Raw genomic sequence first — 17,944 nt, 5'->3', positions numbered from 1 at the left:
TACAAAAATCATATATTTCATATTCACATCAAAGAGAGTATTTTCAACAGTGCAAGAAAACATCTTTTTCATATTCATAGCAAAGAAGCTATCATTTGCAAGGTAGTGGGCAGCAAAAAACACAAGCATTCCAGGAGATCAATCAAGCAATCGAGAAGAAGAAGAAGAAGACATTGAATTCTCAAGAGTGAGTGCCTAATCTCATTGCTACAGAAATAAATATTGTATTTAATTTTCATACATGATTCTTATTTAGAAAATGCTTGTGGTGTTTGATCTTAATATTATTCAATACTAATCATATAAAAGAGTAGTAGTGTGACTTGTAGTAATTGTATGGATTGAAATGATCAAAATCAATGTAGTTTAACTCAAAATCAGAAATGAAGTAAGGAGGAGTTGAAAACCTGTTGTGTACTAGAGGTCAGCAATATCTGCCAACGTAATAAAAATCACCCGTGAAGTAGAGCAAACACGTGGTGGAGTGGCGATCATTCACAACCTTGTTGAATTGCTGAACCCTTGGAGCAAGATTTCTTATTTGAAGATGCATGTAGTTTTGGTTATAATACCCTAATTCGAAGTAAAATTTGCACTGCACAATCTGTTTCAGTTTGAGAAAATGAAACAGTGGAGAGTAGTCATGAGAGAAGAGCAGGGAGACAGAATCGCCGAAGATTAAGGCCGCAAAACCTGCAGTAAGAGAGGGGCGACAGGAGTAGAGATAAAAACGCAAGGGATCAAACACGCAAAACCTGCAACTGTAAAAACACAACAAAGAAAACACTCAGGTTAGAGAGTTGCGTGGAAAAGAGAGGGAGGGGAAGAGAAACTCGTTTTGAAAAACATCATGATTAGTTGTAAACACCGACCTCATGAAAGGGACCATTTAATGTATCATGCTATTCGAATTACCATAACTTGTTACGAAATATGAGTAGATGTAGATCTTATTTCTGAAACTATTTTTCAATTTTATTAAAGATTTCAAGTCGTGATTTTTTCGAAAATCACGTAATGGCTATACTGTCACCCGCTGGGGTCTACCAACAGCCCTTGGACGCGCGCCGTTGGGGGTGTTGCTCCCAAACCCCCACTAGGGGCGTTGCCCCCGAACCCCGTTGGGGGCAACGAAACCCCCATCAGGGACGCAATCCCCAGACCCCCACCAAGGGGTACTGCCTCCCAAGACCCCTCATTGGGGGCGTTGCCCCAAACCCCCATCAGGGGCACTACCCCCAAACCCCCACTAGGGGTGTTTCCCCTAGACCACCACGAGGGGGCGCTACCCCTCGAACGCCCTATTGGGAGCATTGCCCCCAGGTCCCTACAAGGGGCGCTATCCCCAAACCCCGACTAGGGACATTGCTCCCAAACCTCCACCAAGGAGAACGTTGCCCTCAAACTCTCACTAGGGGCATTTCTCCCACACCTGCTCCTTCCCCCTCGCCCCTCCTTGAGAATCTGCCATTGGGATATTGCCCCTATTTCCACATCTAAAGATTTTGCCTACATACTCTCTATCCTACCTTCCTAGAAATTCTGCTCTCAAACTATCACTAAGGTGGCTTCAAATCCTCAATGATATTACACATTACATGTTAGATACATTAAATATACATAATCTTAGAAAATATGATTTAATATATTTTAAATATATTTATTAATAATTATTACTAAATTATATATATATATATATAACATATTTTGATACTATATTCCATAAATTTATGCACATAGTACGATATACTAATATAACATGATTTGGACTAAAATAGTATAAAATAGTATAACTTAAAAATAAAATGTAATATGATATATTTTACTATTATCAACAAGTAGGTAGTATAAGATTTATAAAAATTTAACACTGATAAAAATTATCTTTCCTTCTCAAATAGCGTCTAATTGATTCTGAAATTTTCCCAATCTTTATAGCTTCATGTCATAGGGAATGGAATCTCCTATTCTTTAGAGGTCCTTGTGGTTTCAACATTTAAACACAAGGGCAAAGTTTCTCATAAAATATCTTTATCCTTGTTGTCATGTGAAATATATGAAATAAAGATTTTCATCATTTGATCAAATATTTTCTAATGGAGACCACAGAGATTATTTATCCTTGTTGACATACAATAAAGGCTTTGACCATTTGGCTAAATCTTGTTCTATGGACATCACAAACAATTATTATCCTTGCTATCATCTAGGTTATGTACAATACATGTTTTGACCTACAGTCCCAAACAGTCCCAAGGAAAGCGTACAACTGACCTACAGCAAAGGCTCCTTTTCACTCAAAGTATAAGTCATGTCCTAGGAAGACAATTGCTATGCAATCCAGGACTGATACCATGCCATGCATCATGCATAGTGCATATGATCCTATGCACAAATAATATTTATCAAATCAGCATTTTGTGATGTGGGAAAAACAGCCCTTTCATGATTTTCACTAAACGTATGCTTCAATGTATGGAGACTAGCACCAATTTCTCGTGCTACTAGCCCCTTAAACTAAATTATCGCAATTCTACATGGAATGCACAATCAAATGTTTCAGAAATTCAAAACCTCTCAACCCTTTTAATCTCGTAACCTCACCCTTTCCCTCTAACGTTTAGGTTATGCTGCATTCATAGGTGTAGGGTATTATTTTGTATGTACTTTTCGCATAAAACAAAAAAAAAACATAAATTATAATTCATAAACAAAGCCAAACTGAAGCCAAAATTCATGCCTCAATTTTGTTATGCAACCACAACCATGAATCATAATTTGCTAGATTTTTATAACACGAAAATCCTTTTTTTAAAGCTATTTTTCTCTATTTATTTGTGCATAAAAATAGATTATTTTTTTATTTATGATTAGTGAGTGATTGTGACAATTGAAAGATGTTTTGTCTTAGAATTTTATCCCATGTGCATCTCTTTTCCCACACAAAACCAATAAAACCTTCATTTTTACACTAAAAATATGCTTTTTGGGTCATAATTTAATTATTAAAACTATTTATCATTAGAGGTCTGTAATTTTTTTATGCACAACCCTCAATCATAATGAAAACAATATCCAAAAAAAAATTTGTTGCATATGAATTTCATTTAGACCATCGAACATCAACAAGAAGCAAATTTCCTTTGTAAAAATGAGACATATCGCTTATTTGCATGTTGTGGGTTTTGTACTTAATTTCTCCAAGTTTCCAATGGACCGACCAGCAACAAATATTCAATGTTAAACATCTCCTCAACCTCTTCCTGATCTTGGAGCACTCTAGTTCATGCCGGGCAAGCATCCTTCAATCGGTCTTCCTTCTTCTTCATGGGCATGAACTGCCCCTTAAGGGAGAGAGAGGGGAGAGAGAAATACTGGTTTTTTATCTCCATGTCTAGGCAGCCATTTCAAAGGTCGAAGCCAGCGATAGGGAGCGTAGACAAGATGTAGATCAGGGACGCAATCAGTTGGAGGGGTTGTTATTCAACCCCCATAGCCCCTCTATCCTCAAAAAATCGGTGCCCTGCAACATCGCCATCTTCTTCTTCTTCACGCAAGAAAAACAGTCCCCCCCCCCCATTTTGTGAAATTTTTGGGGGATGACCCCGAGGGTCACCCCCCTTGGCCTAAAGTCTCTTTAGACTTGACTTCCTTTTGTCCCTCCACCTTGGGCACACCCATTCGACTATCCGGTATCAAATTTGACGTCTAAAAATTTTGTGCATTCAGCTCAAAGTCCCCCACTGCCGGGCATCTCCCAGGATCCAATGCAACAATTGGAAAAATTATGAAAATTCCCCAATCGTCACCGGTGGGTCTTTAAAGCACTTCTGGGGCCTTGTCTCTTAAAATCATACTGATTGTAGCTGTCGCCTTCAACGATTGACATTCCATATGCACATGTGTCTGTTGACCTTCCATGTGCACCTCCACTAGTTGGACAGGGAATATTCCCTTTACCATTGGCTAGGGCCCCTCATAACTCTCTTACCCCGCAACTCCATGCAATGTGCCTCGAGTTGCTACCAGCTTAACTACTCTGTCTAACCCAAAGATTAGACCCACAACGGCCACCTTTTTGCCATCCAATCACATAGACCTCATCTGACATACAAGTCAGGAATCAACCAATGTACGGGCTCACATATGGCTTCTCCTCATAATGGGGGTCTTACAACTTTGAGCACCATGGATCATTGGTGGCACCTTATGAGGGTGGGGCATTGAGCATATCTAACAGTATAAGAACTTGATAAAATGCTTTAATATTACTGAAGGATAAATTAAATATAAGGCCAGATTTAGCCTTGAGGCGAAACCTTAAGGTATATAGCATCACAGAATAGAAAGAAAGGTTAGTATTTTGAAAGCACTCATTGATGAAAGCATTACATAAACCATTTATTCCATATTCACATCCAAGAGAGTTTTTGGAACATTACACTTTGGATATGCAACCAAAAATTGATGTTCTTGATCTATCTATCTTATTCTTTATGAGGAACGAGCTTGATACAAGTTTTGTTGAGCAATGGTTCAATCTGATTGACTTCGATACTTTGGAGCTCCTTATAATTCCATATAATGAAAAGTAAGTGATTCAATATTCTATTAGAGTTTTTGAGATTTTATCCTACTAATTTGTTGAGATATGATTGCTTTCAGTTCTCATTGGAGCTTGATTGCAATAGACTGTGTGGATAAGCAATGTTTTTTAATCAACTCTATGAAAGGCTAATATAACATGATTTGGACTAAAATAGTATAGCTTAAAAATAAAATGTAATATGATAGATTTTACTATTAACAAGTAGGTAGTATAAGATTTATAAATATTTAACCATGATAAAAATTATATTTCCTTCTCAAATAGCTTCTAATTGATGCTGAAATTTCCCCAATCTTTATAGCTTCATGTCATAGGGAATGGAATCTCCTATTCTTTAGAGGTCCTTGTGGTTTCAACATTTAAACACAAGGACAAAGTTTCTCATAAAATATCTTTATCCTTGTTGTCATGTGAAATATATGAAATAAAGGTTTTGATCATTTGATTAAATATTTTCTAATGGAGACCACAGAGATTATTTATCCTTGTTGACATACAATAAAGGCTTTGACCATTTGGCTAAATCTTGTTCTATGGACATCACAAACAATTATTATCCTTGCTATCATCTAGGTTACATACAATACATGTTTTGACCATATGGCTAAATCTTTTCTTTTGGACATTACAAAGAATTTTAATCCTAAGTCTTGTGTAAAATAGTTGCAATGAAGGTTTTGACCATCTGGCTAAATCTTTTTCCATAAACATCACACACAATGAACTTTTATCCTTGTTGTGTGTATTTTTCTTGAAGTTTTGACCATCTGGCTAAATATTTTTCTATGGAGACCACAATGAACTTTTATCCTTTTTGTCATGTGAAATACATAAAAAAGGGTTTCAATCATTTGACTATGTTTTCTCCTATGGGGATCACAAAGATTTTTTATATTTGCTATGGTATGGAATACATCAATAGATTTTTGACCAATTGGCTAAATCTTTTTCTATACACATTATAAAGATTTTTAATCATTGTTCTCATGTTGAATAGATATAGTACAAGATTTGAACATATGTTATATCTTTTCCCAATCAGAACACACAAGGAAGTTTTTTCTTACTCAAAGATTAGCTAATAAAATAAAGTAAAATCAAGGGCAACTAAAAATAATAGAAGAAACTTTTATTCTTTTCTTTAGGGCATAGTTCATGAGAAAGTTTGTTTTTGGCCATATAGTCAAATCTATCCCCTTTCTGTACTATATTTACATTAATACTTTCTATTATGGATATTGAACTCGTTCTATCTAATGTTTAAGTGTTTTTTCTGTTTCAATGAAATTTGATACTTCATTGTATTTAGCAATTTCATTACTATTTTCTTCTTTCTGAGAGGTGTCAACATATAAATTATAAAATCTCCATTTTCTCACTTGTATAGGTATCATGAATAATGAATTTTATTTTGGAGAAACTGTGAATTTGCTAGTTGATCATGAGATTGTTGCACTTGGGAGAGTGCATGCAATGCATCCAAATGAGACATGCCATGGAGAAACACTTGAAGATGGATATATTTCAGTGGCTATTGATAAATGTCTAAATGCAGTAGCATATTTTCCATTCCCAACAATTGACGTAATTGACGTAATGAAAGATGTGGTGGTTGTTTCAAATTCAATAACACTTCATGATGGTGAAGGAGTTGATCGAATCAAACCATGTCCTACCTTCTGAGGATATTGATGTGCTTAGCATTCATGAAAGTTGGAGAGAACATAGAGTGATGCTATAGACAGAAGGCAACACAATGTGTGTTGGGACAGGGGTTATATTATTGGCTTTTCCATTAACTTTGAATTGCTAGGAGAAGAGGATGTTGGTATGGTGGTAGATAAAGCCCTTGATCAAACCACAGAAACATACATAGATGACAACCTCCACTGTGTGACTTTGGAAAGATGGCCTATTAAACATGCCACCTTTGATGATGGAACATCGCTGCTACAACAACAATCATACATGCAATTTATCTCTAAAAATGCTTGTGCCAAAAGCATGGAAGATACCAATGAAGATTTTGTTTCTGCAAAAAAATCAATTTTTGTTCAAAAGAGATCATATTGTATGGTCAATAGAAAGCCTCGAATTATTGCCCCTAAAGGTGCAAACTTGAGGACTTCTATGGACTCCATTTCACATGTTTCCATGATTGATTGTTGCCAAGAAAAGTATTGTCAATTTGCTGATAGAGAAAAATGCAACAATTACATAAATACTTTTGGCGATTGCAATTTGAAGACCGCACAAACTATGTTTATGACAAGTTTGAATCATCATGCAGGATTGATTACTTGGAAACAAGGAAGTATAGCTTCATCTTCAATGGACAAGTGGTATGTGGAAGGGCATGGTATGAGATTCATGGAATCCCAAAGACATATTTTTACAGATACAAAACACAATTTGAGCATGGTGTGAGGAGAGAAATGCATGGAAACAAGGGGATAATAAGAGCAGCTTGGGATCACAAAGAGATGGGAAGAGCCATCCTTAGAGAATTTGTTAAGAAGAATGTAGAGCAAATGCCAAGAGTAGAACAATGCAAGATGGATCAAGGGAGACAATTGGTCATCCCAGATGTTTACAAGCAGGTAGATATATGGGCAGAAGTAAATACAACATTGAGTGGTATTGGATGTAAGAAAATGTCCTTGTCCACCTTCAATCGTATTTGGAACACAGAGTTCAAGCATGTAACCTTAGCAAAGACAAGTGAGTTCTCCAAATGTAGTATTTGCTCAGAGATCAAAGAGCAACTTGCATCAACAAAGTGTCTTCAAGAGTGAAATGTGCTCAATGTCACATGCTACAACAACAAAGTTATCGAAACATATACTACAGTTGGCGCTTGACCTCAGCATTAGATCCAAATAAAAACATGTACATCATACATGATAAAATGGACCAGCAAAAGACAAGTATCCCTAGGTTAAGGCTTTGATCAAAAGAGACTGAAATATGTACTCAACTACCAATTTCTTTAACAGGCATGATTACACATGGACATGGAGAAGGTAGATATGGACATTTCTCACTCGATCTATGGCCTCATGATCCTAACTTCACAATTGCCTCATTGTCGTTGTGCTTTAGGAACTTGGAGTGACTACACAGGCATGCAAATGGTGATCTGCAAGTAGATGGAATGCCGAGATCAACCTCTGTGCTACTAAATGACCTCAACTCGAAAAAAGCACTAGACCACCATCAAGGTGTTGCACAAAATAAATCATGCATGGAAGATAATACACCACAGGATGGCAATCATTATTTCAAACGATTGCCAGAGAACTTACTACTTCAACTTGATAATTGTGGATCAGAAAATAAAAAACGCTATGGAACATTCAAGATGATCTAGCTTGGGTTTCTCATGGTGGGTCATACACATGAAGACATTGATGCGGATGAGCATGACCTTCACTTTTCCTCATCTTATGCAACATTTTCAATCATGCCAGATGACAAGTCCTACACCTTTCTTGTTGGTCACTTTAAGAGATACACCTGTCATGCAACATTAACACATGTGCCTGACTTTAAGAGCTACGTTGAGGGATACTTGTGTGATTCCAATGATACACTTGTTGGTCACTCAAAACCTCTTCAATTTCACTTTTATATGCAAGGAGATACACCTGTCATGCAATACAAGATGCATCCAAAGTCCCCAGACTGGCTACCAAGAGAAGGTGGCATTGAATTATGGAAGAGAGACCTTGCAAGAAAGCCTACTCTTCAGGGTGTTCCAATGTTGCTGCTCATGTTTGAGTACATTAAGGATCATCAAGAAGTAGTAAGTGGAGTTAAAGATTATTTGAAGTACTGGGAAAGATGGTCAAATGTACATGACCTAAAGTAGAGTTCACAAAGTTTATAACACTAGTGATTAATTATTGGAAACATATGATCTATGCTCTTCAAACTCCAAATGTCCAAGAAGATTTATTTTTCATAGATTTTTGGCCAAGAACACAAAGTGATGTAACCAATATAGATGTAGATAATGCAGATGACTTTATTGGATTGGAAGAGTTGAATAATCACTATTGTGGTCCTCTCAGCAAACGACCGAAACATGCATTTGAACCAATGCTTGATGTGAAGAAAGATGACTTTGTGCTTGTTAGACCTTCAGATCCAATATATCCAATATGGCTTAGTGTTGCACAAAGTGAGGTCGATACAAATAGAAATTCCAAAAACTTCAACAAGGTGCGTATACAATATTGGGCAACAATTTGTAGTCGTCAAAATGCTACAGATGCAGAGGTGTATTTTAATTGTTGGGATAAAAATTAGATGTGCAACAAAAAAGGTCCTGAACGATGGGAAACAATAGATAGCATTGTCTTCTCTTGGATGAAGAAATGTACAAAATCTCCCAAAAATTTTAAAATTCCCCAAACGTTGTATTGAAGGCCAAAGAAAGTCTACAAGAATCCATCAATTGAAGATTTTCCTTGAATATTTTCAAGGATATTAAAACCAAGGTGTTTATTAACACCACCTTTTTGAGTTTTTTTCAATCTCTTGGAAACAACCATAAGCAATAATATGTTCCATTGCACCAAGTTCCAAATTAATGAAATTCCCAAAATTCATGAAATCCATTTTCATTTGGAATTCCCATATTGATGGAAAATTCCCAAATTCCCGAATATGGAGTTTCAAGATGATTAACGCTTGCTTAAATACACTTATGAAGATTGATCTTCTAAACTTGTGAATAAACACAGTAAAATGTGGTGCAAACTCTACTCAGGGTTTCTTTATGCATGTTAAAACACTTTCTATTACATACACATGAACATGTGTTTAAACATTATATTTAAGACCTAGTTGAATACCCTTTTGAATTTGATGCCTATCTATAGTGTAGCTGAGAATGTGTACTTAAACATTCCATTTAACACCATTTGTGAAATGCATTGAGTGTGCTTAGAGGTGGTAAGGTTGCTGGTTTGCACCACCTAATACTTTTTTTTTTGTAAGAGAGCAACCTTCCAAACATGTATGAGCCTCCTTATTCAAGTGCTTAAGTTAGAGAAAGAAAGTGTAGAGAAAGAGAGAGAAACAAAGTAGACAGATTGTCACTTTGCTTCTTTATATAAAGTAGCTATATATATATATATATATATATATATATATATATATATATATATATATATATATATATATATATATATATATATATAGAGAGAGAGAGAGAGAGAGAGAGAGAGAGAGAGAGAAGAGAGAGAATATAGTACAATAGAGAGAGGAAAAGAGCACTAGAGAGATTAGACATTAGAGAATATAGAGCCTCTCATCCATGCAATCTCCATTCCATAGTTTTGAGGATTGTAGCATGGAGTATACAAAGTTCTCAAAGAACTGTAGCCCAAGGCTATAGTTTGTATTGGACTTGAAGGTATAGAAGAACACTCTTCGTTTTATTGCATTTTGGTTCTTAATTGTACTGTTAAAATTTATGAGCTTTTGTACTTCAAGTGTTTTATTATATTTTTCTTATTAATAATTTGTAGGTGTCTCATTTGTGAAAGAAAAAGGCATTGAAAAGGGAGCCTTGAAAGCCAAAGCAGCTTAATTGAATGGTTTTGACAAGCATAGTGGATTATACAAATTTCAATTTATGTCCAACATATTCTTTACATAGATATACATTTTATGTAGTGTTAATATTTTTATTGTGTGAGGTAACTTTTAATAAATTTTTAAGGATTACAACAATACAAAGTTCAAGTCTTTATGGGAGCCTCATCCATTTGATCTCCATCCCATAGTCTTAACGATTACAACATCAAAGCATAGTCAACCCACACATATGTAGACTTATCTCACACTATGAAAGCATAGTCAACCCACACTATCAAAGTCTAAGGCTCATATGTAGACTTATCTCACACTATCAAAGCATAGTCAACCCACACATTATTTGAGAATGGCTAATAAGTTTGTCTTAAAGACCTATGTCACACAATTGCTGTCGCTCAAGGTTGGATTTTGGATAGGTCGACTGCATGGTTGGATGATGGATAGACTAACTAATAGTTTGACGTAAAAACACATTATTAAGTCGCTATTTTGACTTCTCATAGATTTAACTATATTTACTAGAGAAAGTGGCTACCAGACGCATGATGTCACCTATGCGTATGGTTTGGAATGCTCTTCTTTGATTAAGAAGGGTAGAGGGATTTGGCCCTTCGGAATAAGCGATGACAGGATAACCTTCCCAATCTCTTCCTTAAAGCCGTTCGCCTACATGTTGGCCAACAAGCACCTGCTCAGTGCTAGTGTTAGTGCTAGTGCTAGTGCTAGTGTTAGTGCGCTCTCTCTCTCTCTCTCTCTCTCTCTCTCTCCGATTGGACAACCCAGATTGTTCGATGTATGTGAAATGTAAACTACTGCAAGTAAAGAGATGCCTTTCTTGTCCAGTACCAACTTCCGAGGGAGGGTAGGCAGTGGGCGCTACCCGCGGGCCGCACGGCGCAGCCCGCTTGCGGCTAGCTAGCTCTTCCTTCGTCTCTGCTGAATTATACCTGCCACAGCACAGGCGTTGGTGTCGGTCCCATGTGGGCATTAACTCGCACCTCCTGCGGGAGCATGTGACGTGCCCACCCTTTTGGAGTACATCACGGCAGTCAAAACCCCCTTGCCCCGGTTTTTAAAATACACGAGCCCACGAAGCCTGATTTCAGGGAGTGGGTCCCATTGCCGGTGGACCATGAGTGGGGTCCAGCGGGAGCGGGAGGTCGAGTAGTGCGCCGAGCAGGCCCACTGATAAGGTGATCTTACCACCCTATAGCAGCGAGCTTCGGTCGCGTTGACAGAGGGAGATAGATGCTCGAAACAGACAGACAGAGAGAGAGAGAGAGAGAGAAACTGAGTGAGGTGTGCAATACGAGAGCGAGAGAGACACAGAGAGAGAGAGTCTCCCCAGCCGCCTTCTATCGAGAAGGACTAAGGAGGGGCCAGGCCGTCATGCAGTCAAGACTAGAGCTGATATTGATGATGGTGGCCTTCCTCTCTGGCCCACTGCTGCTGCTACAGCTGGTATAGCTACTGTAGATTATCGTGGTTCGACACTTCTTGTGTGAAAGGATGAGCTCCAGCATGATGAGACGGCGCAACGATCCAGTGGCAGCTGCGGACGAGGACGACGACGACGACGAATTGGACGACAAGAGCACGGGCCACGTGGACGGTGGAGATGAAGAGGAGGAGGCGTGCAACGTGGGCCTGCTGACGTGCGAGTGCTGCGGGCTGGTGGAGGAGGGCACGGCAGCGTACGCGGCGCGCGTGAGGGAGCGCTTCTGCGGGAAGTGGGTGTGCGGGCTGTGCGCGGAGGCGGTGGCCGAGGAGCTGCAGCGCCTGGGCGGCGGAAGCGGCGGAGGCGGCAGCCTCGAGGAGGCCCTGCAGGCCCACTTCCGCCTGTGCCGCGGCCCCCGCGACAGCAGCCCCGCCGCCTCCGTGGCCCAGGCCATGCGGCAGCTCCTCCTCCGGCGCACCTCCAGCGACGTTACCTCCCCCTCTCCCTCCCCTCCCCGCTCCCCTCGCCGCCACGTGCCACCGCGGCGTTGCTCCAGCGACCTCACACTGTGAGCACACTGTCGCGCTCTTACGTGGCGCCTTCTTATTCGTGAACCCGATCACGCCATCCCTCCACCTCGCTCTCCCCGCCACGCTCTTACGTGGCGCCTTCTCATCGGTATACCCGATTGCACCATCCCTCCAGCTGCCTCTCCTCTCCCGGCCCACGTGGGCACGCCATCTGTCCTCCACATGGCTTCTTTGCGGGTCACCAGCCAGCCTATTGGCTGCTCCCGGCTCTCTGACTCTGACGTTCCTGCTCTTCAGTTTTCCTAAGACTCGCATGAAGATTCTTGGGTCTGCGTGCTTATCTTTCTGCCTCGCCCAAGCCCTTCCCTTGTTCTCTTCACGCAGTCAAACAAGGTGTATTGCCGCTACCATTAAATCTGTAAAAAGCTCCATTTTGAAGCTCTCCCAAATGCGGTAATGGGCCTGATTTTGTTTCCCTTGTCTGGTTCACACGTACACAATCTTTTAGGCTTCACACACAACACAGTTTGGTGGTTTACCGGGAATGTAGAATACTGCCATGCACTTTGTGACTACGCCAAAATAGGAGAAGTTTGGAAATGGTGGCTCGGTTTGCTGCGGGAAGGTGTATAAAGTTTAGCAATTAATAAAGGCATCGTTTGTGTGCGAATCCCGGCAAAGGGGTAAGGCCATAGTTCTGGAAAATTTAAAGCAAATGCAAAAGTGTATTGTAAACTTAATGGCATGTTGTATAGATATGAAGAAAAGGTGTTTCATGTTCATTTTTGTGATAACTTTCCACTGGTAGTGAATGGACCTTTATTTTAGTCCACAAGGGCCCTATACAAATATTAGCCATATTGAACAATAGATATAATATTGAATAGCTTTGGACTTAATTCTTGTCATCAATTTTAGGCATGTTGATTGTAGCTCCAATTTAGGTGCTAGCTTTTGTTAAGCTTGCTAGAATACAAGTAGAGAGCTTAGGGAGAAGGATCAAGGGCTTATCATCATGCCATTTGAAGACCTTTTAGGTTCCCTCTCAAGTTAATAGTCATCTTTTCTCCTTTGGTTAAAGAAAAGGCTAGCATTACACATCCAATTTCAAGTGAATTCAAGAAAACATCCTTTAACTAGCCTCACAGTTGCACTTAGCAATTCCACAAGTTGAAAGTAATCTTTCAAAAAAAAATCATTGACACCCTTGCTATCTTGTATTATCAAGTATACTCCTTACAAAGAGACCTCTAGTGCATCTTTGGATTTATCCTAATTTTTAAATACAATATCAAGCACAAACAATCTTGCTAATGCATCAACCCTTTACATCAAACAATCATTTGGATGCACATCAAAATAGTTGGGAGTTGTTCTAGAGTTGGTAATCTCCCAATATCAAGTTCAATTTATTATCGAGTGTCAGCAATTTGCGGTTAAAAAAGGGTTATCCCAACCCTTGAAAGTGAAAATTAATCTCTCAATTGTAGCCAAAGTTAATAGTTCTAGGGTCATAAAATTCAATGATCTTTTAACAAATCTAATTTCCTTGGTTAAGGACCTTTGGTCCCTTTGATCTGAACAATTGGGTTTTAATCTATCAAATCCCCTTTTTAGATCATAGCCCCTTCTTGAAAATCAAATTAACTTGGTTCCTTACAATTATGAAGTGTCTTCCTCAAGGGGCATTTATAGGAGCATAATTCTCTATGATGGGTTGGATCCTAGTGGTTGTACATTAACTCATAAGTAGTTAGATTATGAAATTTGTATCATTGAATAAAATCATAGAGAAGGGTAGAAAATATTAAGAAATGAAAGAAAATGTGAGATAGGAATTAGTGAATATCCCATATGCAAGTAGATCATATCTCTGTTTTAGATAATTGCTATGGAAAAGTTAAGGCAAGTTTGAAATCTACCGTTGTTGAGGGTTGAATCTAAAAAGGAAAATGCAAGACACCAATTAGTGAATATCCATTTTCTTTCCATATGCAAGTAGGTCATATCTTTGTGTTAGATAATCACTATGGAAAAGTTAAGCCAAGTCCAAAATTTATTGTTGTTGAGGGTTGAATTTTATAAATGCTATATGCAAATTAATCACCTCTAGTGCATGTACATAGGTCTACCATAGGAAAGAATTACCTTGCTAGGTATTTCTTGCCCTTGGTGTGCCCTAAGCATGTGTCTTGGGGGATGGGGCTAGATATGGCCCTAGGTGCAGTGATTGTGGCGCTCAATGTGCTTTTTGGGAGATTCAGCGTTTCCACTTTTTCTTTCTTTCTTTCTCTTCTTTTTTTTGGACATAGATTATTATAGCCGGCATTTGGATGTAAGGGATACTCTTAGACTCCACCCTAATCTTCCTCAGACAATTCAGGAGGTGGTCTTAGGGACTTAGTCAAAAAGGCGCAGCTTTGTATGTATTCCTTAATGTTAGCCTTTACATTAAGAGGTGTGGTTGACAAGAAAGGATGATTACACCTCATAAAGTGGCTATCGCTCATGTCTTCAAGGATCCTCATACAAAACGATGGAAGCAGGGTTGCCCTCATCATGAGCTTACCCATGGCGTAGCTATCTATTCCTAGGTTAATGTCAAAAAAGAGTGGGGGAGGGTGCGCTCCCTCAACTGGTGGCTTTTGTTTAAGCAAGAACCTAATGATCCTAAGGTAATTGCAAGTAGTTATGAAGGCTAGGTCTGGGCAAGAAGAAAAATCCTTGAGGAAGCAGTTGATGGATGGGTGCAAGTCCCCTACTCTAAAGGTCATGCATTCCTCGAGAGTTGATGCATTGACATTGTAGATCTTTGGAAAGTCATACCTGCCATGCATCCCCCTATCGTAATCCACTCCGTGTTTGCAAGGGTAGGGCATGTAGATGGGATCATTCCGTTCTTGTAGCGTGCTGTAGAAGGCCATCCATGCATCAAAATTGGTGTCCCAAATCCTCCTCCACCACTTTGGCTACACCTCATAACCTTGGACGACTTTGGGAACCTGATAGACCTTATCCCACCAATAGTCCATGGGTTCCTGCCTCCATTGCGTAATTACAATGCTCCGCTCCTCAACCCATCGGTTCACTAGAGTATTGCCCAAATGAATGATCCTTTCCACTACCTCCAGGGGTAAGACTTGGTCCAAGACTTGTGGGTAGAGGAAGGAGAACTCAAAAGGTCAAGATTGGAGCTCCCACTGTTGCCAGATAGTCAGCTCCTGTGACCACTCGACGGGATGGTGATCCTCGCGTGGTGGCATGGGCTCGTCAAGAAGCTGTTGGGCCTGCTCCACAAGTTCTCGTCTTCTTCTTCTTGCAGCAATAACGCGCTTGGGAACCTAAGCACCTTCTGGCACTTCTGGGGGTAGATCAGGCAAGGGTGGATTGGGCTCTCTAATTTGTGGTTCTTCTTTGAATGCATGCTCGAAGTCTAGTCCTTCCTCTGTGTCTTGTTTCATAGTGGGTTGGATTGAGGGTGGATGGGGCTACTCTTGTTCCTCGAATCCAAGTTCCCTGAGCTCATCGATGGAGAGGCTAGCTTGTCACAGGTAGCTGCGTTGTTGCTCCTTGGTTATGCATGGGCCGGTTGGGAGTATGCATTCTTGCATGCCATATCTTAAAGCTATGGTTGTCAATTCCAACTTCCTTTTCATTCTCTCCACCGAATCCTCACCTTCAACTTGTGTGACATGTAGCACAGTGCTCAAAAAGGCTTGCCTCTGCATATTGGAGCATGCTTTAGTGGCCTCAGCTCTAGATTCTGCAAGCACCCTCTCACATTCTGCCACTTCCAAGTGCTCTGTCAACCCTCGCACTCTTTCAAAGTTGTGTCTCTCCCACTACTGTGCCTTCTCTTCTAGATCTTCCTTGCCCCTTTCCATCTCCTGAGATAGCATCATTACCACCTGTTGCTATTGCTACTCATCCCATACTTACAACATTTGGGTCTTCTCTTTATCACGATGGTTCATCAGCTAGTCTTTGGCTATTCATCTACCTTGATCAGTCACGGAGAAGTGTTGGTGGGCATGTGTGAGCCTTTTTTATAGATCTTCAGTAGTTTGCACGTGGCTTTCTAGCTCCACCAAGTGCAATTTTCTTTCGGTCATGGGCATGGCTATTAGTCTCTCCACTTTCTGTTGGGCGTTTTGCAAGTTGTCCTGTCGGCTCCTGGTCACTTCTTCTATGGCCTCTTTCTTTTCCTTCAATACAACTCCTATCTCTCTCTTTAGCCTTCCTTCCTCCTCCATTGTCAACCATAGTTGGAATACTAGGGCATCCTCTCGTTCTTGGCGTCGTTCTTCTGATGCATGGTCTCCTTCTTGCGGGCTATCCCATAGTTCTGCATGCATAGCTTCTACCCGTGCCATTCGTTGTTGTTGTTGGAGCTCAGCGTATTGTTGGATGAGCAATTTGTGGTCTCATTGCTCCACCACTAGGTCCTGGGCTTCATCCTCTAGCCTTTGCCTTAGGCGATCTTCCTTCTCTTATGCCTCCTTTTCTTTGGCACTAAGTTGCTCTTTCAGGTTTCGAATTTCTTATGCCTCCTTTTCTTTGGCACTAAGTTACTCTTTTAGGTTTCTAATTTCTTTCTGATGCTCCGTGGCTTGCCATGTCATCTCTAGCTATAGAGCCACGGCAACTTCTCTTTCGGCCTCTAGTTCCACAGTCGCGGCCTTTCTCTCTTCCTTCGCCTTCTCTAGTTGGGCTAGGAGTTTAGCTATATCAGCATCATAGTCCCTAGTCGAGGGCATCGTTGGCCATGCTGTGGTGGTGGATGCTTCCAACCTTTGCCACTTTGGGCCTTGCCTGCTCTACCAATGGTCAAAGCTTTCACTGAGCTTTCAATAGTTTTTTGCACGAAGGCGTTCCAATCTATTTCATTTGGGGATCCAGCTGCAATGCTCTCCAACAACGACACTCTGATTCTATTCATAAGAGCATTTGTACCTTTGATTGGAAAAGAGAGCATGGACCATCTTTGCTTGCAGCTTGATCTCAGGATTTGGGATGTCTGCTAAGCTTATCCCATCTACTGTGCGTACAGCAGCCTTGTTCCTAGCATGCTATACACGTCCCTCTTTGGGCATTGCTCTATCCTGCTAGTCAAACCTAGGGCCTTCTCCACCACTGCAAGGCTCAATTCCACCTCTACTTGGTGGGCTTATTCCCCTTTCCTGATTATCACCATGCCACAATTCCTTTTGGCATTGAAGCTCCCTAGAAATTCTGCGCACCTTTCATAGTTGACCGCCTGTCCATCAACCTTCTCTACGTACTTCTGTAGGCTACACTGGTCCACGAGTTGTTTTATGAGTGGCTCTTCCATGATGGCATCTTCTAGGTTTATGGTGTGCTTGAATGTGAACTGGTTGTAGCCCCTCGTTTCTATCGTCAAGCCATACTTAACTTGCTCTTCCTCTGTGAACAAAAGTTTGCTACCTTTATCTTGCCCTGTCATTTTAGGTTCTTGTCATATATCATGGTTCACCATTAACATTCTTAAAATATTTTCTTGATAGAAGATAAACAGGAGTTGATAATGCTTTTATGGAAAGAAGAGCATGCTTTAAGCATCAAAAAGGAATTTTCCTTCGAGCAGTTCTATTCATTTCCAAAATTTTATGACACTTTTCCTTGATTTCACGTTACTTCTCCTTACCCCCTCCCCCCTTGGAAATGAGAAGAATCCTTCCTAGTATTAGACATGGGAGAGACAAGACATTTGAGCACAGTATGGTGCTATCTACATTGGCA

General features: G+C 40.2%; 1 protein-coding gene across 1 annotated transcript; it reads left to right on the top strand.

Moving 5' to 3' along the window:
• The first annotated feature begins 11,339 nt into the window (after positions 1–11,339).
• LOC148028558 (uncharacterized) lies at positions 11,340–12,871 on the top strand. Its single transcript, XM_087688573.1, has one exon. The coding sequence runs from the start codon at positions 11,726–11,728 to the stop codon at positions 12,224–12,226; it is 501 nt and encodes a 166-aa protein (XP_087544699.1). The 5' UTR covers positions 11,340–11,725; the 3' UTR covers positions 12,227–12,871.
• The last annotated feature ends 5,073 nt before the right edge of the window (positions 12,872–17,944 follow it).

This window comes from Lygodium microphyllum, chromosome 11, assembly GCF_053477565.2.
Source record: "Lygodium microphyllum isolate KBCC chromosome 11, Lygodium_microphyllum_v1.1.10, whole genome shotgun sequence".
NCBI lineage: Eukaryota > Viridiplantae > Streptophyta > Polypodiopsida > Schizaeales > Lygodiaceae > Lygodium > Lygodium microphyllum.
This window is presented reverse-complemented; position numbering and strand designations above follow the sequence as displayed.

Coding starts and splice junctions, on each gene's coding strand:
- LOC148028558 (XM_087688573.1), top strand. CDS start 11,726: ATGAGCTCCAGCATGATGAGACGGCGCAACGATCCAGTGGCAGCTGCG.